Source organism: Leptopilina boulardi, unplaced genomic scaffold (genome assembly GCF_019393585.1).
Source record: "Leptopilina boulardi isolate dan_hultmark-lab unplaced genomic scaffold, ZJU_Lbou_2.1 LbouV2_262, whole genome shotgun sequence".
Taxonomy (NCBI): domain Eukaryota; kingdom Metazoa; phylum Arthropoda; class Insecta; order Hymenoptera; family Figitidae; genus Leptopilina; species Leptopilina boulardi.
Window position 1 is genome coordinate 934,668 of NW_026137821.1, and position 27,300 is coordinate 961,967.

General features: G+C 34.0%; 2 protein-coding genes across 2 annotated transcripts in view; one reads left to right on the forward strand and one right to left on the reverse strand.

The window, feature by feature from the left end:
* Positions 1–27,300, forward strand: part of LOC127281042 (josephin-2) — a 131,868-nt gene that overhangs the window by 39,399 nt on the left and 65,169 nt on the right. The window lies entirely within an intron of this gene.
* Positions 12,988–14,290, reverse strand: LOC127281059 (uncharacterized). The gene is made up of 2 exons (XM_051304547.1): positions 14,036–14,290; positions 12,988–13,512 (listed from the first exon to the last, which is right to left on the reverse strand). The coding sequence occupies exons 1-2, from the start codon at positions 14,288–14,290 to the stop codon at positions 12,988–12,990; spliced, it is 780 nt and encodes a 259-aa protein (XP_051160504.1).

Genomic DNA, 27,300 nt, shown 5'->3' on the forward strand with positions numbered 1-27,300 from the left:
TGTTGTTGTAGTTCTGTATTTGGAGAAATTTGTACTGTTGATGTTGATGATTCTGGTGCTACAGGTTCTCCTGGATTTATGTCAGTTGTAACATTTTCTAATGTAACTTCTTCAGTTTTTGTTTTAGTACTTAAATGAACTAAAAGATCAGCTATAGAACTGCAGATTGCTCCCAATAAATGTAGGGACCAACCATACCTTGTTGTATTTTTACTTCAACTGGTGTGCATTTGATGATATGAATTACTTTACCAGCAACTAAAGCCATATAACCTGGTCCTTTCATTACATCATACGCGAATTGGTCAGGTGATTGAATTGCTATAGATAATGAATTTTTTAACGTTTGTTGTTCCAGATTACATTTTTGTGTTACAATGTCAATGTATAAATTTTTTAATTGTTTTCGTATATATTTTTCTACATAAATAAATTTAGAGTTAACATACGTGAAAATATCAAGATTAGATATCGCAATTTGATTATTTTCTGTAAAACTACTTCCTGCATGAGTTTCAAAAATGAATAATTTTGGATGTTCTGTTTTAATAATTTTGTAACCGCATACAAATTCATCTGATTTAGATGTTAAAGCAAAAGTTACTTGGCCTTTAGTTACTGCAAAAACTGTTTGTGGGTTAAATATATCGAGATCAATCATTTTATCAGCGGTACCTTCATATAATATACTATATTGGTCGAATTTACAATTATCTAGATGTACGGTATTCCAAAAAGTGTGTCCTCCTTCTTGATCTATACACATTTCTTTTGATAAAGGACAGACTGTACCAGATTTTAAGATTAATTGATTTGTTTCTAATTTTACTCTAGCTAAATGTTCTGATAATGTAATTTTTACAGAAGCTTGAACGACGACGTCTTTCCATGATCCGAAAGGATCAGAGTAACCCGCACCGTCACATGTTCCATCGTTTTCAATTACGCCCGCTAGTGTTGCTGGTTGTACTACAGTTTGATTTAATAATAAACCATTAATTGAGTGAGTGTCTGTTATTCTCAAAATTCCGGTAAAATGCGCAATGTCACACGCCGATTTAGTGGTTTCCTTAATATACTAATTCATTCCATTATGTACTACTGATACATGAGGCTGCAGTCCCATGGCAGCGTTTTGCGTTGCGTTTTGTCACTAGACCCTGAGTGTAAACATAGCAAACATATATCTGCATCTCTTTTACACTCATGGTCTAGTGACAAAACGCAACGCAAAACGCTGCCATGGGACTGCAGCCTGAGAGTGCATACCGCAGTGGTAAATCACTCTCCGTATTTCTACTTTACATTGTCTTACCATCGTTTCTTTGTACTCACTTATCTGCAGTAGTTGAATATAACTTTGGGTAGAATTTATGTTTGTTTTTGGTATTTCACATTCTCCTACTTGTAAAAGAGAAACAGTAGATACATTCAATTCTCGTGACCCACAGTTGTACCCAATCATACCCCATGTTGATGATACAAGAGTACAAAAGAAAATGATCATCAATGAAATCATTCTGTAACAGAATCTTTTTATGACTTATTTAGTGAAAAGAAAAAAAATCTTATCAGATTCATATTGATCATCTCTTACGTTATTTCGTGGCGTATTTAATTCCCGGTTTATATGAGAAATTCGTAAACGATTTGCGTGAACTACTTTGTGATCTTTTCCAATTTGAATTTTAATATTATTTTTACTTAAAATTTCAATTATTTTATAAGGACCCGCATAATGATTTCCGAATTTCCCGGGTTTAGGACCTGATAAAAGAAAAACGTAATCTCCTAGTTTAAAATTTATAGGATTTACATTTCTGTCATAATATTCTTTAGATTTCGTTTTAGATAAAACCTGATTATCATACACTATTTTTTGTATTCCATTAAGTCTAGAAACTAATTCCGTTATATATCCTTTGAATGTAGGAGTTAAATCACCTTCTCGTAAGGGATCGCTTGAAGGGAGTCGAGATAGACGGCCGAATATAACTTCATAAGGGGTATGTTTAGTACTTTCATGAACACTTGTATTGTAACTAAGCATAGCAACATCGAGCCACTGGTCCCATTCGTTATCAGCATCAGTGTATTGTTTTAGAAATTCTCCTAATGAATGATGTGAACGTTCTAAAGATCCGTTAGATTGAGGATGAAAAGCGGTTGTCCTCAATTTTTTTATTCGGAAACGTTTTGTAACTCTAACTAAAAGTTCGCTTAAGAAATTTCTACCCTGATCTGTTAAAACGGTTTTGGGTGCTCCAAATATACAAATGAACCTTTTTATGAATGCATCAGCAATAGTACTGGATAATGTATTTTGAAGGGGGACTGCAATACAAAATTTAGAAAACAAATCTTGGATTGTAAGGATATATTCATTACCATTTTTAGTTGGTTTCAAAGGACCTACAATATCCATAGCTATTTTGTCTAATGCAACTCCTGGCGTATCCGTAATTATCATTGGTTGTTTTGTTTTTAAACGAACCAATTTCTTTAATTGGCAATCTAAACATTGCTGTATCCTACGAGTGATGTCATCTTTTAAATTTTCCCAAAAATATTTTAGTTTAATTCTATAATATGTCTTTCCGACACCTTTATGACCTCCTACAGGGCTTTTATGAAATTCGTAAAAAATTTCGTCGCGTTTTTCATGAGGTACATATGTTACGGAACCATCACAAATTATAATTGTTATTTTTGATCCGGCAAAAGTTATGTCAAGTAAATTTAAAATCTCAGACCAATCTAAACTTTTAATTTTATCACTTTTACCTATAGAAAATTCATTTTGATTTAGGTTTTCTAATAATTTTCGAAGATTTTTAAACAATCCTAAAATATTTTTATATGTTTGGCTTAGAGATTCAGATTCTTCTCCTTTTAAACATAAAGAAATTAAAAATCTTTTATTCTTTCTTTTAATTTCTTTAACTTCATCGATTGTTAAAGCTTGTCGCGAAATTATTTTGTTATGTTCGATTAATTTGCGGGCACCTTCATCGCATGGTGACCCGTTTGTAGATACGAAATATACAAAATTATCGGCACGATATTGAATAGGTTCCTTTTTTTGTATAATTCTTGCTCTAGTCGTGTTAATTTCCGATATTTCATCCGAAAAATTTTCGGAAGAAATAGAACTTTCTGAATCTGTTTCAGGATCCGAGGCGTGACGTAAATATCTTCTTTTTCTAGCTTCTTTTCTTGGGTTAGGGAAAGGATTCATTCGAGGTGTTGATTTTTCTTCTTCTTGTTCTACAATTGGATCAGCTTGTAAATCTTGATTTTTATTACTAAGTGGTTTGTCGTTGCACTTGGTTCTTCATTTTTTTCCTCTTCACTTTCTTCATAATTAGGTTTCTTAATATTTCGCTCGGGGTATCGTTTAGTTAACAAATCTAGGGATTCCTTCATTTCACAAGGTTTAGATACTTTGATTTGTTCTTCATTTTTCTTTGAAGGTAGAGTATCTTTTTTATTTAATTTATCATTAGAAACAATTTTTTTAGGGTTTTTATCGACTTTTGAAGAAGGGGAATTTAAACATTTTTGTTGTGCTCTTGTTAAAACATTTAAATCTGTCACACCGATTGGATTTCTTGATAAAGCATCTGCATTCGTATTTATTTTTCCAGGTCTGTGAAAGACAGTGTAATTATACTCTGATAATTTAAAACGCCATTTTTGAACACGAGTATTTAAATCTGCTGATTTGAACCAAACTAGAGGTTGTTGATCAGTGTATATGTTAATTTGTCGGCCATATACATACGATCGGAAAGCTTCTGTACTATCTACAATGGCTAATGCTTCTTTTTCATAAACCTCATAGTTCAACTCGGGCCCTCGTAAGACGCGAGAAAAATAAGCAATAGGCTTGTCTTTGCCGATTTCACCTTGAGATAGAATACCTCCGATTGCGTAACCTGATGCATCTGTTGTGATGTTATAAGATTTATTTAATTCCGGAAATTGAAGTAAAGGAGCATTACACAAAAGGTCTTTTAAAGTTTCAAATGAAAGATTAGTTTTTTCATCCCAAACAAATTCTGCATCTTTTTGTAGTAATTTTGTTAAGGGTTTCGCGATTTGTGCCAAATTTTTAATAAACCGTTTATAATATCCTGCAAGGCCTAAGAATTCTCGAATTTTTTTAACATTTTTAGGGATTGGAAATTGTTTAACAGCTTCAATTTTCTTTGAATCAGGACTAAGACCATCCTTGCTTAACTTGTGTCCTAGATAATTAACTTCTGTTCTTAAAAATTCGCACTTATCTGTTTGTATGTTCAATCCGGCTGTCACAAGTCTTTCCATTAACTCGTGAAATTTTTGATGGTGTTCTTCTAAACTATTTGCATAAATTACAATATCATCTAAATATACAAATAATTTTACTCCTTGAAGTCCATCAAGTATGGTATCCATAAGTCGTTGAAAAGTTGCTGGCGCTGTTTTGAGTCTAAAAGGCATCCTTGTAAATTCATAGTGTCCAAATGGTGTGCTGAAAGCAGTTTTATGAGAATCCCGTGGATTTAACTTGATTTGAAGAAATCCTTTGGCTAAATCGATTATTATTGTATAGTATTTAGCGCCCCCTACCTGGTCAAAAATCTCAATAATATTGGGGAGGGGATAGCTATCACTAATGGTTTTTTCATTGAGCCATCTGAAATCTAGAACGACTCTCCATTTTATTACACCTTGAGAATCCGGTTTTTTCGGTACTATCAATAATGGAATATTATATGAAGAATTGGAAGGTTTAATAATTTTTAATTTTAACAATTCTTTCATTTGTTTTCTTATTTCTTCTTTTAAAGCATGAGGAAATTTATATTGTTTTGTATTGACAGGAATATCATCTATAGTTGGAATTCGATGCATAATGGCATTGGTACCCGGTAAATCATCTCCCGGTAAATAAAACATATGTTTATATTTTTCCAATAAATCCAGAATATGTTGTCGTTCTTTTTGTTTTAAATGGTCGAGACGCAAGAATTCCGCGATATTACATTTTTTTAACTGTTCTAATTCTTCTTGGTCTTCTTGATAATACGGGTTTGAAGGATCTAAATAAAATTCATTGTTTTCTACTTCTGGATCTAATCCTTTGGTTAAATCATGAGCATTAACATGAAAAATGTATTTTTCTTCGATATTATTTAAAGATTGAAAGGAATTAAATTCAAATTCAATATCTGTAGGTTGAACAACGTCTATAGCAAAAATTTTAACATCATTGGCTTCGGATAATGGTTGGAGATTATGATATAAATTATCATTATTTTGTTTTTCATCAATTTGGCGCGTTTTATATTGGAAAGGAAATTCTCGATGATCTATAGTAATTATTGCATTTTTAAAAACGATTATTGCTTTTGCATCCTGACAGAATTGTGCACCAAGAATAGCAGAACTTTACTCCATAAACAAATATATCAGTACATCCTAAAGTTCTTATAAGATTATTACCGACTCCTTTGAGTAATTGTTTTTGATTTGTTATTAAAGGATCTCCTGGAATCATCATACGTTCTTTGATTACGTTTGGTTCTAAACCCGTGTCAATTAAAAAGTCACTCTTTTTTTGAGTTAGAGCATGATTAATTGTCATAAAAGGCAATCTACCTAAGACATTAATATCTTCAACATTGCAAATATCTCTTGTTTCATTAATGATACTTTCTCTTCTTTTTAAAGTTACGCGTAAATTATCTATTTCTAATTTTTGTGTTAAGAAATTGATTTTACATTTTCATGTTAAGAAAAACTGAGTCCCTAAAATTCCATCATATGGAATAGGTGTATTATTTGGAATAATTAAAAATTCAGTAATGTATCCTCCTATTTTTAAATTAACTGATCCTAAAGTTTCAGAAGATTCTCCACCTATACCGAAGATTTTATAGATATTATTTTTATTTATTGAATGAGAGTCTGGAATACATTTTTGTTTTAATAAATTAGCTTCTGCTCCTGTGTCTAAGAGTAAACTAATACCTTTTTCTGAATTAATTTTGATATCAATGTACGGGCAAAATTTTCTTTGTGTTTCGTTTACGACGTTAATTCGCACGGTAGGTCTACTGTTTCGGTCACATTCACTGAGCGCATTGGTTTTATTGGAGTCTCCATGTTTGCGCTCTGAATGGGGAGACTCTGGCCGTTTCCCTGAAATCTTTGATTGTTAAATAATCTTTTTCTACATTCTTCTAATGTGTGACCTATGCCTTTGCAATATCTACAAATTATTAATTGAGTTGGATTCATCGATAATTGATTAACAAGACGTCGACATGTTGCCGCTGTATGACCTATACCATTACAATTTTGACATTGTAGTTGAGATCGCGATTCTAACGGATTTTGAAACTTTTGTTGCATATTGTCGGGTTTATAAAATGGATTTTTAAAGCATGTTTTAGCATCATGTCCTGGTTTGCTACAAATTTGACTACAATCGGTTGCTTCGTGTCCCTCTTCTTTACATAATTGACATGTAAAAATCTCTTTCTTTCTTACAGGTTTTGAATCTGAAATTAAATTATTTCGCCTACCTTTTTGTGTGATTAATCTTTTTTCGATTTTAATTGCGCTTTTTATTAATTCAGTGATGTTAGCATTCGCTGGCATTTTGTTTTCGATTTCTGGAAGGAGCCCTTCTTTAAAACTGTCTACGATATCAGCTTGGGTTTCAGTTACAAAAGCTTCGGTTACAGTACCGGTAAAAGCGCGTTGAGCTTCAATAATTCGCGTCCCTATATCTCGAATTCTATTTGCGAATGTTATAACATTTTCATCTTCCCTTTGATATTCATTGCCTAAGTCTCCCAACAATTGTTTAACCGTTCGGCTAACTATATAAATATCCTTAAGGAAATTTCCTAAAGCTTCAATCGTTTACGTTGCATATTTTTTTTGTTATAAACAATTTAGTGTCAATTTTTTAAGTAAAAAACTCGGTTTTTCCTTAAAATGTTCGCCATTTTTGCAAAAATCAATTGAAAAAAAATCCCCTACGTCTTTCTCTAGCTTTTAAGATGTAAAAATAGAAAGAAATTTGTTTTTTGTTCTAGGATGAAAATTGGAGCTAAAACCTTTCCGGCCGCGACGTGATTCCTCTCAGAAAGGGTTCCTATCACGTACCTGTAAATTTGATATTTAAAAAAAAAATAATTAATGAAGTATATTTTTTTTCTCTTTAAAGTGTACCTAATAAAGATATGTAAACATATTTTTCAGTACATTTAAACTTTTCTTAAAAAAAATTTCTAAAGTTAGGCCTTTTTTTGACGGTCTAGAGTGGTTTAACCCCTTAAAGTATTGTCAATAGTATTTTTTTCAATTAATGTTTCGTTTGTATTTCAAAAAGCAATAGTTGTAATATCATTAAAACTCGAATTAAAATCTAATTGTCTTCTAACAGTTTCACATGAAGTAAATGAATTTTCTGATAATGAAATATTAGGAAAATTTGATTCAAATTGAGATTCCACTATTGGTGTTGAGGTTGTTAAATTTTCTAAATTGTTCTCACTTTTAGAGGGAGATCGATCTAATTGTTTTCCTGAAATAAAAGGATTAAAAGCTTCAATTTCATTAGCTAAACAAGCATCGGCTTTAGCTTGACTTCTAGTTATTCTAGCATCACTCATAGGATTTAAGGATATATAAAGGTAATAAAAATAAACCCTATTTTTGAAAACAAGATTAAATGTATTACAAAACTTTATGATATTCTATATTACAATTTGTTGAATTTTTTAATATTCTATATGATTTTTTCCAAAAATCTTTACATGTAATGCAAGTTTTTGGGTTATTATTGTGCTTACAAATACTTCGTCGAAATAATACAATTTTAGCATCTAAATTTAATTTCCTAAATACTTCGGGATGAACTACCCCGTTTGGTAATTAAATCCTTTTTTCGACAGGTGTCTCTGGTGGCTGATATGCCTTATAATTTGGAAGAGGAGGATTAGAAATTAAGAATTCTTTTTCTTTAATTTGTTCAGCTTTCAATTTTCTATATTCCGCAAATGGCATCCATTTTTCCCCAAGAGCAGCCTTTTCTTTTTTTAATTTTTTGTTATAACTGGCTCTCTGTGTGCCGGTAATTTTCTTTGGAATAGAAAAATATCCAGACACTGGAAAAAAAAATGTTCAAAGGAAATTAATATCCCAAAAAAAAATTGAGATCTGATATTCAATTGGGAAAATGCGTATTCTAGTTTATCAATAATTGTTTTTTTTCGGTAATACCTTTTTTTAGATTTTAGAACATTTAGATTTAGAATTTTTGGTTCATAACATTTGGATTTAGAATTTTTTAGATTTAGAATAATTGGATTTAGAATTTTAATTTATAACATTTAGATTTCTAATAATTGGATTTAGAATTTTTAATTTATAACATTTGGATTTAGAATTTTTTTAGATTTAGAAGATTTGGATGTAGAATAATTGGATTTAGAATTTTTAATTTATAACATTTGGATTTAGAATTTTTTTAGATTTAGAACATTTGGATGTAGAATAATTGGATTTAGAATTTTTAATTTATAACATTTGGATTTAGAATTTTTTTAGATTTAGAACATTTGGATTTAGAATAATTAGATTTAGAACATTTGGATTTAGAATAATTAGATTTAGAACAATTGGATTTAGAATTTTTTAGATTTAGAATAATTAGATTTAGAATTTTTTTAATTTATAACATTTGGATTTAGAATTTTTTTAGATTTAGAACAATTCGATTTAGAATTTTTTAGATTTAGAACATTAGAATTTTTAGATTTAGAACATTTGGATTTAGAATAATTGGATTTAGAATTATTTTATTTTATAATTATAAGGGAGAGTCGGTAGTGGCGAGACACGTTTTGTTTTTTTGTTATAGCACTCACATTTTCAAGAACATCAAGTCTGTATATATATCCATGGACAGGTGTGACTCTATACTGCAAATTTAAGTTATACAGTTACAGAACAGATATTGAAAAAAAAAGTTATTGCCGATTTACGATAATGTCTCGCGACTACCGACATAAAAAATCGTCCGTAGTGGCGAGACACTATCTTAAAATCAGAGTCTTCATCGTTCAAACGTCACAAAAACAAAGGAATCAAAGAGAAAGAGTATAATAATTGATGCCTTTAAATCATAATATTGTTTCATTCAATCATAAAAATACAGGCAAATATTTTTCTCATTGTGAGCCGCTAATCCATGTCACAGTTATTAAAAACATATAAGCTGTTCTTCCTGTTCATCTTTTTCAATTTAAACTATAGTTATGAAAAATATTGTCGACAAAACGTACAAAAATTATATCAAATTCATTAGGACATGTACAATATTATTAGATATAAAAAAGCCACTGCCGACAACAAGTGTCTCGCCAATGCGGAGACAGCATTTTTCGGTAATGACGATGTACAATCCTATGCATCGAACAATAATTCATAGTGCTCTGGAAATTTTGAAGGAAACTTAAATACTAAAGACTCAAAACATTTAACCCTTCAGAAAATTCCGGAAATTTTTATATATTATCACTTATACCTATGGGAAATAAAACTTTTAAAATATCTTGAAACTGTTATTAACAGTATAGCGATATTTCGTACATCAAAAACGTATGTATCATATTGAAAAGTTAAAGCACAATAAAACTTGACTTTCAGACCAGAAGTGCCAGCACAGTCAGTTCAGCTGTCTGAAATATCCTAATGTCTCGCCACTGCGGACAACGCCTTATCCTTTAGTAATTAATATTTAGATGCTGGAAAACTCAAAAATGTTAAAAATCGCGAGAGACATCGCGATCGCGAGATACCGCGCGGAACTATAAAAGTAATAGTGGGGGTAGCGCGTGACTACTGGACTACAGTGCCTATAGCTGCTAGTAAGTGGAAAAACCGTTGCCTGGCTTATACAGTCAGCCGTCTTGCCGTCTGACTTAACAAGGATATGTATCCCCTCACACAACGCGTTGACTGTGAGTCGCGAGCGTCGACTACACGAATTTTATTAAAAGGATTATTTATTATAAAATTTGTTTATAAAAAATATTTTTTTTACTCTATATAATTATTGAAAGGGTAGAAAAATCAAAAATGATATTAAAACTCGCGAGGGACTTCGCGTTCGCGAGATAACGCTCGGGTCGCGGCAGGTATACAAGGTACAAGCCGCGCAACGCGGTAGCGTGACCCAGCTACTACACAAAGGGGATCCTACAAGGGATCTTCAAAACAAGATGTCTAAATTTTATTATGACAGATGAATTTAGAAAAACTATTTGTTTACGAATTTCTCATTTTATTATTTATTTATAATAAAAAAAATTAATTTTTAAATTTATTATAACAAAATTTTAATTTTACGCACATTTTAAGAAAATTTTAATCTTTTAGGGAATTTTTATCATTATTGTTAGTTTAGAATAAGAAAAGAAAAGAAAAGAAAGAAGTAAAAGGATTAAAACAGACCAATCTGAAGTATCCCTCCGGGGCCTCCAAAAATTTAATTATGTTACGTCCGGAAACGCAACATAGTTAATAAATTTTAATTTATTTTTGAGTCTAGACGCATTGTCCACAACTCGGGAAACTTTCAAATTGGTTCGTTTTATTTGAAGGAAAATTTAAAAGGATTGAAAAAATAATGATGCACTGAATACACCAACATCTTTTCGGAAGGTGTTTAATAAAAAAATAATGATCAAATCTTTTAAGGAATGAAGGAACTAAAATGCGCAACTTAATCGCACCACGTCCTTCGGAATTAGAAGTATGACAAGAAAAAAATAGATAAGAGGAGAAAAGTAATTAATTATGCAATAAAAGTACTTACTTTTTTAGATTTTATTCATAAATGTTGAAGATCGTTGAAAATTTGTTTAAATTTGAATTTTGGGTCTTGGCTTCGTGATTAAGAATTGAATTAATTGAACTTTGACTAAATGCACTGATATTTGAGAAATTTGACTGACTGCACTAAGAATTAAGAAATTAGACTTGAGAAATTTGACTTTAGAATTTAGATTGATTAATTTTGACTGAGAAATGTTGACTGACTAATTTTGAATGAGAAATTTTGACTGAGTTTTTGATTCAAATCTTTAGTTTTTATATTATTATCCCTACTTAAATTTTTTAGTTGGGTGGAAATTTGGAGATGAAAATTTTATAGAGTGGGAGGTTAAAAAGATCAGTGATTAGATTTTTTATAAAAAACTTATCTAAAAGAAAGAAGTCATTGGATCTTTCAGGCCCAGCCTTGCAAGGGATGACTTTGCGTGGGCGTATCTTTAAGATTAGGGTATTTCGAAAAAGTGGGGAACTATAGTTTACACTATTTTTAAAAGATGGAGCCAAAATTCACTTTTTAAACGAATTTTCAAAAGTACAAAAATTCTTAAAATTATTTATGACATACATGTTTTTATGAATATTTAATTACATAATGTTAAAAATTTACACATTCAATTACAAACACATACCTTTTTTTATACATATATATAAATATAAAAGATAGTTAAATAAAATTATTTATATATAATTAAATGACAATAGTAAAAAAAAAGAAACATGTAAAATTTCTGTTACTTATAGTGTAAATGATTAATTATTTTCATAATAATGTTTAAAATTTCAATATTAATTTAAATTGTTGATTAAGATTTAATTAATTTTATTTTTTTAGTAATTTGAATATATAGTTATAAGTAATAAATTAATTTGAAATTCCAAACATTAATATTAAAACTTAACTAAAAATTAAAAGAATATTTTTAAGAATTATTTAAAATTATTTAAAATTCACTAAATCAACGTGTGAGATATTATTTAGAAAAATAGAAATATAACAGATTTTGTATCCTAATATTTTTTATAGTTTTATGACTAACAGATGTAATTTGATGGTAGAGACTCTTGGACTTTCGTGGGAAAGTGATAAGATATGAAAAAGACCCCAGCAGTCAACAGCTGGAAGGATGCACTTTAGAGTTTCTAAAAGATTTAATAGCTATATTCTTATCTATATTGAATTTTCCAAAATTTCAAAGTGCATCCCACGAGTGAAGACAACTGAAAGTACTTTGTCTCGTTATCGGTTTTAAAAGAAAGACAAACAATTTACACAAAAAAAATATGAGACGTAGTTTAGATAAAACAGATGTTTTCCATACAAAATTTACAAAAAATTAAAAGGAAAAAGAACATAAAATTTAATAAAATAACGCAGGACGTTACAGTAATATATATATATTACGAGCATATTTTATTAGAAATTATTTAATTATCATGAAAATCGTTATAGGAGGGTTTTTGAGGTCGCTTATCAAGAATCTTTAGTCGCTCGGGTACCTTGATAAATAAGACACAAGAATTATTTAATTAATGAATAATATAGTTTATTTTTGTAAAGATTTCGTTGCTCTCGGAGCGAGGTTGTGCTCAGGACGAGAATTCGGTAAAGACTAATTGAAAAAATGGCGACCGCTTTTCCAAGCGTCGCTTGTGAAAAAAGAGAAAAGATAAATTTTGGGAAAATTATTGCAGTTAGAAAAGGATAAAAAAGATGCAAAAAGAGAGGGTAAGAAGAGTACGGAGTACATTGCTGGGCCTGGTGAACGGACCGATTTTTATGATAGGGTCGGCCGTAGGTACCTAGCAAGGATGGCATGATCGCCAGGCCAGCAAGAAAACTCAACTTTAGAGAAACAAAATTTAAATATAGAAAACTTAAATAAAATAATATTACTGAGCACAACCACAATTACACGATATACAATTATTACTTAAATGTAGTGTAATACATTGTGTGTATGTGTGTACTTGTGTAAATGTTTGTTTAATTAAAACTTGTGTGCTATACAAAATTATTTTATAAAGTTCAACAAAAAACAATAATATATTTCTAGACGCCACAGTACCCCCCTGCTAGTGATAGAGTCACGAAAAACCGGCTTGAAGGCGATCTGGAAATCTTACACGCCTACCCGCTCGCGTACGTATACCACGTTCAGGATCCACATTTGGTTCAGGTACTGCAGCTGGTTCCGGAACTGGAACCACTTGCGGAACGTCTCTCGGAAGTGGTTCCGGACCCAGTATTGGTGCCGGAACATATATTGACACTTCGTCGTCTTCACTATCACTCTCGTCGATGATATCTTCCGCAATATAAGCTGGTTTCAACCGATCTATTGAAACTGTAATGTTTTTGCCGCGCACTTCAATCACAAATGTTTTTTCCCCGCGCGAAATAACCTTGAAGGGTCCCTCATACGGATTTTGAAGCGGTGCTTGGACAGAATCCGTACGGAGAAACACAAAGTGACTCGTTCGAAGACCCTTGAAAATAAATGTTGACTTGGTGCCATGCCTTGTACCTTGCGTTGGTCGCAACGTAGGGTAAAAGGTACCGTGACCGACACCCAGACAGTGAACGATACCTGCTATTAAAAACGATAATAACTATAAAAATAATAATATTTAATTAAATATCACTAGTAAATTAATTAATATACAATATTTAAAAACTTATACAGTTTATACAAAATTTTATATGTTTATATTTTCCTCAATATTTAATACTTTCTAGAAAACTAACCTTCAAAAATTTGCTTTATTGATTACAAATTTTATAAATATGAAAAAATTGTTAAATAATTATATTTTAAAAGCAACTTTTTTTGTACATTAAGTCTGAATAATAAAATTTATGATAATACTAATAAATATCATGTTACTTAAATAGAAGTTTAAATATTTTTTATTTTATTAAAGGGTGTCGTTCACTGTTTTCATACCATACATTTTTAAATTAATATTATAAACTCTTATCAAGGTGTTTTTTAATTTTAAACTTGTGTACTATAAATTTTAACACAAATCTTTTATTTAAAATTTATTTTATAACTAAATCTTTAATAAATTACGATAAAATGTCATTTAAAGTTGAAAGTATGCCCAGGGTGTCGGTCACTGTACCCCTTACCCTACTCATATGTTCTCGTAGTTCCTTGACGAAGGCAGATTGCGTGCGTGCACTGACAGAGTTGTCTGCAGAACACAGTAACTCCCCAGGAAGACGAAGTTGTTGTCCGTACAACATCTCAGCGGCTGTTGACTGCATATCTTCCTTCCACGCTGACCTGATTCCCAACAATACAGAAGGTAAAATTTTGGTCCACCTGGAATTATTATGGCACTTGATGGCTGCCTTCAGTTGTCGGTGCAATCTCTCCACCATCCCATTTGCTTGAGGATGGTAAGGCGTTGTTTTAAAATGAGAAGTACCAGTCAGTTGGTTAAGTTCTCTGAACAGATACGACTCAAATTGTCTCCCCTGGTCCGTAGTTATCCTCAGTGGGGTTCCGTAACGCGAAATCCAAGTCGAATAAAATGCACGCGCGACAGTCTCGGCCTCTTGATCCGGCAGAGGTTATAGCGTAACTTTGGCTCGTTGACAGTTGACGCAATTTCTCGCCCAGGTTCCGCAATCCCTTTTAGCTGACGGCCAAATATAACGTTGCGTTATCATCTTAACCGTAGCTTTTACTCCAGGATGGCTGAGATTGTGGAACAACTCGAAAACTTTTTTCCGGAACGGTTCCGGAATGTACGGGCGGGCACTTGTTGTGCTGACATCACACACCAATGATACATTCGAATCTGGCATCTTGATCAGCTTCAATTGTAAGGAAATTGATTTTCCGGACTCGAGCTGTTTCAGTTCCGGATCTATTTTCTGCGCCAACTCAAGTTCCTTAAGATCCAGGGTAACTTGGACTTCTTCGATGCGTGACAAGGCATCAGCCACAACATTTTCCTCTCCGGCGATGTGACGGATGTCTGTAGAAAATTGACCTATAAAATCCAGATAACGAAACTGACGCGGTGTACTTTGATGATCCTTTTTCCTGAACGCATATGTAATCGGCTTGTGATCGGTAAAGATTGTAAATGTACTTGCCTCGAGCATATGCCGAAAATACTTTACTGCTTCATAGATAGCCAGAAGCTCGCGATCATATGTTGAGTACTTGCGCTCAGTGGTACTCAACTTCCTTGAGAAGAATGCAAGTGGCTGCCAAGTACCATTTACTTCTTGGTGAAGAGCGGCGCCGATTGTGAAATCGGACGCGTCACAAAAAATGGCCAATGGACAGTTGACGGCCGGATGGAAAAGAAGTGTGGCCTGTGCCAAACTTTCCTTTGTCTTCTCAAAAGCATTCTGTACTTCATTTGTCCATACAACCGGAGCTTTTCCCTTAACATTTCCGTGAAGTAGCTCGTTTAATGGTGCTTGAATTTCCGCGGCTCTGGGTATAAATCGTAGATAAAAGTTTATCATGCCCAGAAACTGACGTAACTGTTTAACAGTCTGTGGTCGCGGAAAGTTCCGTATCGCGTCAACCTTTCCGGGAAGACGTTGAGTACCACGTTCACTGACACTGTATCCGAGAAACTTCACTTCACATTGACCGAACACGCACTTTGACGGGTTAATTACGACACCATACAGTTTTAAACGATCGAATAAAATTTGTAAGTGTCGCAGATGTTCCTCCGGTGACGAAGATGCGACGAGGATGTCGTCGATGTACGTAAAGCAAAAATCAAGATCACGAAGCACTTCGTCCATGAATCGCTGGAAGGTTTGAGCTGCGTTCCGTAAACCGAAAGTCATGAACGGAAACTCAAACAACCCGAACGGTGTCGTGATCGCGGTTTTACATATATCCTCCGCGGCCACCGGAATTTGGTGAAATGCTTTTACCAAATCAATTGTCGAAAAAATTGTTTTTCCCGCGAGATTGTGCGAATAATCTTGAATATGACGAACCGGATAACGATCAGGTTCCGTCCTGGCATTTACACCGCGGTAATCCCCACGCGGTCTCCACTCGTCATTCTCTTTAGGGACGAGGTGGAGGGAGGAGGACCACGAACTCTCTGATGGACGCGCGATACCTAGCTTCACTAAGGCATTAAAATCCTTTTTCGCGATTTTTAATTTTTCTGGAGATAAGCGTCGCGGTTTACTCGAAACAGGCGGTCCTGCTGTTGTCCGAATGTGGTGAACGGTATTATGTTTGACCGACGCGGTGCCGGCAGGACGTGTTATCTCCGGAAATTTCAATAAAAGTTCGTGATATTCACTCGAGCCAGCGACAACTTTGATATCCGGATATTCGCTTGTTACACTGTAAAACTAGAGGTATTAATGTAATACCAACTTTAGGTACTAAATTGCCTTTTGGTTCTATTTTAATACCTAAAATCGGTACTATTTTAGTACCTTTTTTTTACAGTGTACGTATTTTCCGGTAGAGGTTAAGCCCGTTTTCTTATCAATCAAAGATCTATTTTTAACATCTACGAGTAACTCGTAAAATGCCAAAAAATCGACGCCAATTATTGGTCTAGTGACGTCAGCAACGACAAACCTCCATGTGAAGTCGCGACGGAGTCCAAAATCAAGGGTCATTGTATTAGTACCGTACGTCGCGATAGTTGTTCCATTTGCCGCGGAAAGTTCGTAAGTCGATTTGGGAAGATGTTCGCGGATCATAGACCGCGGAAACACACACAAATCGGCACCTGTATCCACTAAAAATTGCGTTCGCGAGCCTCTATCTTGTATAAAAATGCGGCGTGAATGCACTGGGCCAGTACCGTCTGACGCCATTACGCACTGGCTGCCCCGTTTCCCGCCTTGTACGCGCAAGGTTTTGTACATTTAGTCGCGTTAGGTCCATGACGCGCGTGGTACCAGCATACGCCATCGTCCGCGTAGCGGCCGCGAGAACGAGAGCGCCCGCGAGATTTCGATCTACCGCGCGGATGTTGAGAAGCACTTCTTCCATGGACTTCGGACACTTCGAGTAATTTCGTCATTTTTAGGTCCATCGACGTTAACACGTTAACAATTCAGGATCAGAAATGTCAAAATTCGCTAGTTTCACTCGCGGTTTATTATTCCCGAGCGCGCCGCGAAGGAGATCCATCAGCTCCTGACCATTAGGTTGATTTTGTTGATAGGCCATTTTACAATGAGGAATTTCAAAAAAAAATGCACAAAACACAAAGAAAAGAACAACTGGAAAACGTAATATGTAAATTTTATTGATAACAAAAATTTGAACTTTGTTACGGTTGAGTCTCCCGACTTGCGTCTATTATAATCACGATACTCGCACGATTATTTATTTAATTTTTTAATAAAAATCACGTCGGGGTCACCACTTTAGTCGCTCGGGTACCTTGATAAATAAGACACAAGAATTATTTAATAAAAGAATAATATAGTTTATTTTTGTAAAGATTTCGTTGCTCTCGGAGCGAGGTTGTGCTCAGGACGAGAATTCGGTAAAGACTAATTGAAAAAATGGTGACCGCTTTTCCAAGCGTCGCTTGTGAAAAAAGAGAAAAGATAAATTTTGGGAAAATTATTGCAGTTAGAAAAGGATAAAAAAGATGCAAAAAGAGAGGGTAAGAAGAGTACGGAGTACATTGCTGGGCCTGGTGAACGGACCGATTTTTATGATAGGGTCGGCCGTAGGTACCTAGCAAGGATGGCATGATCGCCAGGCCAGCAAGAAAACTCAACTTTAGAGAAACAAAATTTAAATATAGAAAACTTAAATAAAATAATATTACTGAGCACAACCACAATTACACGATATACAATTATTACTTAAATGTAGTGTAATACATTGTGTGTATGTGTGTACTTGTGTACATGTTTGTGTAATTAAAACTTGTGTGCTATACAAAATTATTTTATAAAGTTCAACAAAAAACAATAATATATTTCTAGACGCCACAAATCTAATGTCAGTTTTTAAAAATTTTAAATTTCTGATACAAAATGACACGCAATTTAAAAAATTTTAACAGATTCACATGAAACTTGTTTCTCTGAAGGTAAAGTAAAGGTAAGAAGAGAGGAAGATCCGACCAAGGTATGATTGGAAAATGATCCAACTAGTAAAGGTAAAAATAGTGGAAGATCCGACCAACAAAGGTAAGAAGAGAAGAAGATCCGAGACCAGTAAAAGTAAAAATAGTGGAAGATCCGACCAACAAAGTATTAAAATTTTTTTCATCATACACGAACGTATTTGCTTACTTTCTAAAGCTGTAAAGCAAGTAGAAAGTGGCTTTTAGCAACTCGAGAGAGAGAAAAAAATTTTTTGCGCTTGCGCGTATGCAATATAATTACACTTTCCTCCCTAGGGACAGGGAAGAAAAAACTTTCTTCCTCATAAAACAGGTGGTGTTCTGTGGGATATGGTTTATATAAAAATGCTTATCAGAAGGTTATCCCACTAATAATTAAAAGACTCCATTATAACATTAACAATTTATTATTAAAAGACTAAAAAATATATAATTATAAATGTTTGTCTACTGACATGCCAATTTCAGTGTTTGGCATATGGCTGCCGGATTTATACTAACTCCACATATACATCAGCTGATCACACACATACATTGCTTATTTGTTCATACTGCGCAACTCAAACTAAATCTTACTAAATAACGTAAGAAGGGAAACTCATGAAATAATAAAGGTGCCGTTCACACCTTGAACGTGGGGAGTGAGAGGGGAAGCGCCGAGCCAACGACTCCCCACATACTCCCCCCCGAGTGTTAACGAATAAAAAACACGGAGAAAATAAATATATTTTTAAAAACAATAAAAATCATGATTTCCAAAAATAGAAAAATATTCTTTATAATATTATACTAGTTTTCATAAAAAATAATATTTTATAATAATTACTTAAATATCGTTAATTATCAAATTATAGAGTTTACTATTTATAAAAATAAGTTTCGTTAAATTATCTAATTCGTAGATAAAAAATGTTATGATAATCATCATATAATACTGATTAGAGTTAAATTGAAATTTAAAAATTTACTTCGGTCGTAAGTTAAACATAACATTTTTCTTTTTGTTAACGTAAGTCCTCAATGGAGGTTTAACATTTAATACTAAGTCAGGAGTTGCAGTGACAAGTACAGGTAACTTTGGGATCGTAGGTACATTACACACAGGTTGTATCACAGAGTCCTTCGCAACATCTACGGCATCGCGTACAAAAAAGGCGGGTTTCAAATTTTCCACAGAAACTTGTTTTTTTACACCGTTGATATCAATTTCAAAAACTTTTTTAGATGTGCGATTTATTACTTTATGTGGGCCGGAGTACGGGCACTCAAGTGATTTCTTTGTAAAAGCTGCCTTTAGAAAAACGTGTGTGCATGACTCTAAACTTTTATGAACAAAAACTTTTCTTTTATCATGATGTTCAACAGGTACTGGTCGAACAAGGCGCATATGTTCTCTAAATTCCTCAATAAAAAATTGAGGGTTAGGCGCGAAATCTTCTGGCAAAACAAATTGACCAGGAATTCTAAGCGATGTTCCGTAAACATATTCGGCCGGTGATGACCCTGACTGTAAAACATTATTACGCAACCCCATCATGACCACGGGCAGAGAATGGATCCACTGCTGATCCGAATGGCACATAATCGCAGCCTTTAGTACTCGGTGCCAGCGCTCCACCATGCCATTTGAGGCAGGATGGTACGCCGTCGTTCGAATTCGTTGACAGCCTGTCAATTTGAGAAGAGCCGAAAAAAGCTGGGATTCGAATTGACTTCCTCTATCCGTTGTCAAAGTTTCGGGTGAACCAAATCGAGATATCCAACCATTGAAAAATGCACGACAAACGGTATTAGCGTCAATATTTGTCAAGGGAATGGCCTCCGGCCAGCGAGAAAATCTGTCGATAAGAGTCAAACAGTATCTATATCCTTCGCACACAGGAAGCGGACCAATTATGTCCATATGGACGTGACGAAATCTACTTTCCGGAGATACGAAATGGGATGGTTGCATCACAGTATGACGAGTAACTTTAGCTTTTTGGCAAGAAAGACAATTTCTACACAACTCCTTTATTTCTCGATTCATCCCTGGCCACACGTATGACTTACCGATAACCCTACACGAGACCTTGGCGCCAGGATGTGCAGGATTATGAAGCAGATGGAAAACGCGTTTTCGAAGCGAAGCAGGAACAAATGGACGTAGAACCTCTCCCGATAAATCGCAAAAAATGGCGGTGTGATCAGTACCCCATCTAATGCTCTTCAGGTCGAGAGAACTACTCTTGTCCTCGAGCAAGGATTTCAATTCAGGATCGTCCCTTTGTGCTGTAGCCATTTCGGCTAAACTGATTTCCGAAGCGAAAATTACAGCGTTAACTCGCGATAAGGAATCGGCAACAACATTCTCCTTTCCAGGTAAATATTCGATTTCTGTGGTATACTGGGATATAAACGATAACTGATTCTGTTGACGTGTAGATGCTTTATCAGATTTCTGCTGGAAGGCATAAATCAGAGGTTTGTGATCAGTGACGATTTTGAACTTCTGGCCTTGAAGTAGATGTTTAAAGTACCTGAGGGATTCGAAAATTCCGGTCAATTCCCGGTCGTATGTACTATACCTCTGTTGGGTAGGGGTAAAACCCCGAGAAAAAAAGGCCAATGGTCTCCATTCACCCTCCTGAATTTGCTCGACTGAAGCTCCCATTCCTGTATCGGATGCATCAGTCACTAAGCGAGTTTGAGCTTCAGGATCGGGATGTGCCAGAAGAACAGCTTCCGTGATGCTGTGGCAAATTTTGGTAAAAGCTTCGTTTGCTTCAGGGGACCAATCAATAATCGTTTGATCATTTTTCTTCGAATTACATAGATATACGTTCAATGGACGCTGAGCTTGAGCTGCTTGTGGTAAACAACGTCGGTAAAAATTTACCAAACCCAAAAAGCGTCTCAGCTCAACAACGGTTGTCGGTTTAGGATATTCAGAGATTGCTCTGACTCTCTCTTGAGTGGGTCTAACACCCTTCGAATCAACAATGTGTCCCAAAAATTCGAGTTCAGTAACTCCAAATGTGCATTTGTCCAGATTCAGACGAAGACCAAATTCCTTTAGTTTTTCAAAAACTGCCTTGAGATGCTTTTCGTGCTCCTCCTCATCGGACGATGCGATAAGTATATCGTCTATGTACACGAAAACGAAGTCAAATTCAATCATCGCCTGATTTATGTAACGCTGGAACGTCTGAGCCGCGTTTTTAAGACCAAAAGTCATAACGAGAAACTCATACGAACCGAAAGGCGTTGTTATTGTCGTTTTAGGAATGTCCTCAGGAGCCACCGGGATCTGATTATATGCAGAATACAAATCTAGTTTACTAAAAATAGTTTTTCCATAAAGATTCGCGGTAAAATCCTGTAAATACGGTACCGGATAACTATCTGAAACTGTTTGCGCGTTAAGTCTGCGGTAATCGCCACATGGCCTATAACCTCCGTCTTTCCGAGGAGCCATGTGAAGAGGCGATGCCCATTCACCGCTCGATGGTCTACATTTTCCTTCGTCAATCCAAACTTTAAATTGCTTTTTTGCAATATTTAACTTTTCTGATAATAAACGACGAGGACGTTCAGAAACTGGAAAACCTGTGGTTAAAATTCGATGAAAAACTCCGCGTGCTGCTATACTAGAACTTTGTTCTAAACCAGTAATACTGGGAAATTCAGCAAGAAGCTTTGCATAAGATTTCGATTTGTTGACTGTACTAACACCTTCAAACGAATCAAAACCAAGAACACATGTTGAACCAACGCCCGTTTGAGAATCGATGAGTCTACGATTACGGAGATCGACATTCAGTCCATAGTGGCTTAGTAGATCAGCTCCTATGATAGCATAAGGCACTGATGCTACACAAAAATTCCACGTTATAGGACGTTTGAGCCTGAGATTCAATGAAAGTCGGCGTTCGCCGTATGTGTTTATTAGCGAATTGTTCGCTGCATAAAGCACATAATCGGCTGGCCTTCTCTTGGATCTGCCATCGGCAGGGAGAAGTGAAATGTCCGATCCCGTATCGATCAAAAATTTTATCCCCGAAATACGATCTCTCACAAAGAGACGTTTTTGATTATTCGTCGCATCGATAGTCTCAACTCGGTGCGGCGGAATTAGTTTTCCGCATCTTTCTCAGATTTTAGTTTAGAATTGGTTTTAATTTTGTAAGAGCAAGGCGGTTTGCAAAATTCAGCTTTTTCCCCGAATTTATTATGATAATAGCATTTACCATTGTGACGATCATTTTTAGAGCGATCACGCGACTGACCCTGACGACTTTTTGACCTTGAACGATTTTAAAAAAATGACCTCGAACGAGAATCTCTGCTAGGATGCGGTTTAATTGACATTTCGTCAATTCTTTTAGAAAGTGCATCTATTTTCTTTAAAACCTCACTCTCCGTGGAAACTGCACTAACCGAACTTCCGGAAGTAGACGACATATTTGCCATAACCTTATCGGCAACTTGGGCTAATCGTGTGACGTCATCGACCTCCGACATCGACAAAATCGCTCGGCAATTCTCTGGCAAATGGTCCAAGAAAACCGCTTTGATTATCTCCTCGGAACACCGACCGCGACTCAGATGGCGAATCTTGCTTAAAATCAACGATGGTTTTCCATCGGAAAGAATCTCACCCCTAAGAATAGAACGAAGTTCCTTTTCGGGAGAAACAGAAAAATTAGTTGTGACACGTTCCTTTATCTGTGCATAAAGGTTTTCAACTGGAGGATTTGCGCTTAATAAATCGCTAATTGTTTGAATAATTTCATAATCCAATGCGGAAATGATATGACCGGCACGTTGACGTTCGCTTCTGATATTATTGCATTCAAAAACCAAATCGGCTTGAACAAACCAAAGTTTTGGGTCAGAACTGAAAAAAGTAGGGAGTCTAATATTTCGATAATTAATAGCGAGTGTTTCACCGCCAGGGGCAACACCGGCCGCATTTCCCAACCCGACTATAGGATTGGCCATATTTGATGCTCCAGATTGAACCCCTCCCCCTTGAGTCACAGGCGCCTTATTGTCATTTTCACCTGGCATCTTTAATACCAAAAAAATCGATTCCGTAAAATTTGTAAATTAAAGGAATATTTCAAAATCAGAGAATAATAGAAATTCTGTAATTCTATAAAATTCGTTGAAAATAGTCACTTGAATGTCCGTACTCCCGAATTGGAATTCAAAAAAAATAAAAATTATAACCTGAAAAAATTATCCCGAACGTTCACAACACACATCAACATAAATTTTCTCAAATTCAGAAAAATAATTTAGATATAACGTTGTATAAACGCGATGACGACACAATAAAACAAATACAAAAATAAAATACACAAAACCAGATGAAATTGTCGACGAAGGCTGGCGTTGTAAGTACAATTCGCATTTTTAAAATAATTTTGTCAAAAAACGTAAATAAACACTTTTAATCCGTAAAGAAAAAAAATTTTTCTTTTAAACTTTGATTTTATAAATTTGTTTTAAATTATTTTTAAATTCGTCCAAAAATCGATTTATGATATAAATGTGCATAACACAAAATCGAAAAGAAAAAAAAAAAAATAAATTTGTTACGCTTAATTGATGACTTTTCTTTGCCTTGTCGACGGGTGAAAAAATAAACACCAAAAAAAAAAATATTTTTATTCTTAAAACTGGTAATTTTGTTTTTGTCGTCTCGATAAAAAAATATTCTCAAAAAAAAATTAAAAAACAATATTGAGAGAAAAAAAATATTTTTCTTGAAAAAAATTGTTTGAAAAAAAAAAAATATATATTTATAAAAAAATGTTTCATAAAAAAAAATGTTCGGAGACTTACAGGAGCATATATGCAAGTATGCAAATATAAATTATGAAGATTCCATAGGCGGTGAGACGATCCTCGGAGAAAACTCGGCAGGTAAACCGGACAAACAATTCCATTGGAAGTTTCAATTTCTCAGCTGGCCTCATATATTTGACAGGTCCCGTGCATCACTTTGATGTCGAAAAATCCTCGCAGGAACGGGAACAGGCCCAAGGACAGCATGAAAAAAGGGATCTCATCAGAGACAGCAGACAGCTCAGAGGACAATTATTTTGCAGAAGGCGTGAAAAAAAAAAAAAAAAGAACACATACCCTGTGCATGGGCAAGAATATTATGCCCATGCGCCGTCCAATGATAGCGTTTATAAAAAATTGAAGTCTGGATAACTCGCAAAAATGGCATGCCAAGCTCCAGCCAAGTCGGTCCCTCGTCACATCGACCAGGAATGCCAAGATCAATCGTCAGAAAATGGGACAGCACATCAAAAATCCAAAGCAGCAAAACATGTAGCAATATTTTTTGTTTTTACCAAAACAAGTGTGGTTGGTCATTGATAGTCGTCAGAAACGGTAAAAATTCATTTTGGAGTAAAAAATGGCGGCAGCGTCGGTAGCCTCATGGCACGAAAAACACTTTCGAATTTATGACTTAAAAAATTCCGAAAGCCATAAAATATTGATATCGAAAAATACTTCGATTTTTTATAAATCCAGTTTTCATTAAAATAATACTGGATCAATTGTTAAAACATTGATAAAATTGGCTTCAAAATGAAACACGCGACATGTGCTCGACGACGACATTTTTATATCGCCCACGTCACGGGGTCACCAATGTGGGATATGGTTTATATAAAAATGCTTATCAGAAGGTTATCCCACTAATAATTAAAAGACTCCATTATAACATTAACAATTTATTATTAAAAGACTAAAAAATATATAATTATAAATGTTTGTCTACTGACATGCCAATTTCAGTGTTTGGCATATGGCTGCCGGATTTATACTAACTCCACATATACATCAGCTGATCACACACATACATTGCTTATTTGTTCATACTGCGCAACTCAAACTAAATCTTACTAAATAACGTAAGAAGGGAAACTCATGAAATAATAAAGGTGCCGTTCACACCTTGAACGTGGGGAGTGAGAGGGGAAGCGCCGAGCCAACGACTCCCCACAGTTCAATAACAAGTGACGCCATCTGACAGAATACGTGACTAACCCTCTCATCAACTTGTCAAGTGCAGCTATGATCAGGTTATTTTAATCAGTTGTCATGAGCCATATTGTCGTTATATGATCTCAGTATACAAAAAAGGGTAAAATTATGGGTGAAAATAGTGAAATTTCGGCCCATCTAATGGAAAAAGCAAATATTGTAATTGCATAAAATCATTCTAATAACTTTACTGATGGAAGTGAAGACAAAGAAAGAGATAGGAAAAGATAAAAAGGTATACTGTTTTGGAGATGCAGAATGGATACTTAAAAGATATAGAACTTTTATATCTCTTTTTATCTCTTTGCTTATCTTTTTTAAAGAATAGAAAGAAATAGAAAAATAGGTATAGAAAAAGATAGAAATTTAAAAAATAGTTAATTATTGCAATAATAAATTCTAAAAATGTTATATTTCGTTTTACTGTAACGTAAACGATAAGAATTAAAAAAAAAGTTTTTTAAAATTATTCTTTGAAATATCATCTTGCAACTCGCGGGCTAACTTGTAGGACTCGACCCTCGACCATGTTTAGTGTGTATAATGTAAAATATGTATTTTGTGTATATCTCAACCGTACTGGGAGGGCGCCTAAACGCGCTCGATCAAGGGAGACTATGAAGATTTCTTGAACACACCCCTCCTCAAGCGCCGTAAAGTTATACAAAAATGGATCCAACTTTGGACAACGAAAACTTGTAGGATTGGGCTTATATTTTCCAAATTTTCAAACCGTGAAATTGCCCCAGCTCCTATATTCAAATAAAAAGAATTTTTGTAATTATCCCAAAGAACAATCTTGAAAAAACTGATTTTTTACGTTTGGACACAAAAAATGTTAGCAAATATCTATTATTTGCAAACTTTTCTAGTTTATAAACGCTGTATAATGTTCTACTTACCCAGTAAAAAAAAAGAATTGGGAGTAAGCGATAAGAATTGGTGGTAACTTAAGCTGAATTCGGTTTGGCGAAAAAACCGAATTGGAACGTTACGGTGAATTATTTTTTTCTTACCGTGAATTCTTTTTTCTTAAACATTTGAATTGACGTTTGTTTATTCGAGTTTGCATTATAAATGAATAAAATAAATGCTTCGAAGTCTAAAAAAGCCGATTTGGAAGAAGAAATATATAATTTTAAAAAAATAAATGAAAGCGAAGTGTGACAGATTCACCGACGATTTTATCAAGTGAGTAGTGTTCATATGATAAATTTACAATATGAGTAGTACTCACATGGTAAAATTGTCGGTAAATCTATCACATTTCACTTTTATTTTTTTTTTAAATGATATATTTCTTATTCCAAATCGGCTTTTTTAGACTTCGAAACATTTATTCTTATTCATTTATAATGCAAACTCGAATAAACAAACGTCAATTCAAATGTTTAAGAGAAAAGAATTCACGGTAAGAAAAAAATAATTCACCGTAACGTTCTAATTCAGTTTTTTCGCCAAACCGAATTCAGCTTAAGTTACCACCAATTCTTTTCGCTTACTCCTAATTCTTTTTTTTTACTGGGTACCTGTCAGTTACACTACCGTCCGAAATTGTGTGAACTCTGCTTTTTCAACAACTATAAAACTGTTCAAATCTTCAAAAATATTAAAACTGAAATTTTTTCCTCTTTATTTTATTGAAGCTAATAAAATTCTGAAAGAAATGACACCTTGACAAAAAGAATATGTTAATTTTTCAATTAGATATCTAAGAAAAACCCAATTTTCAATGTTTTTACTATTTTTTTTATTTCTCTGTCAAAAATTAATATTTTTAAACGTTCTTAGGCTCATTGAAATCGTATTTTGTTATGCAATTTAAATTATATAAAACAATTCATGTACACATTCTTCCCTAGCGTATGCAAACCGTGAAAGATGGCTCATAAAATGTCAAAAAATTGTGATTAATGTTTATATGACAAAAAATGATCAGTAAAATGTATAAATTTCAAACTTACTTACATAAATCAGAGAAGTTTAGAATGATATATTTACTTGATTTTTAAACATTATATTTTATTGTAGAATTAAATTTAAATTTTTTGACATTTTATGAGCCAACTTTCACGGTTTGCATACGCTAGGGAAGAATGTGTACATGAATTGTTTTATATAATTTGAATTGCATAACAAAATACGATTTCAATGAGCCTAAGAACGTTTAAAAATATTAATTTTTTCCAGAGAAATAAAAAAAATAGTAAAAACATTGAAAATTGGGTTTTTCTTAGATATCTA

Bases quoted from the DNA above. Each gene is read 5' to 3' on its own strand.
- LOC127281059 (XM_051304547.1), bottom strand. From the start codon at position 14,290: ATGGTGGAGAGATTGCACCGACAACTGAAGGCAGCCATCAAGTGCCAT. The intron at 13,513-14,035 runs GTAAGGGGTACA...TTATTTTTATAG, and splicing joins TACGAGAACATATGAGTAGG to TTATTATCGTTTTTAATAGC.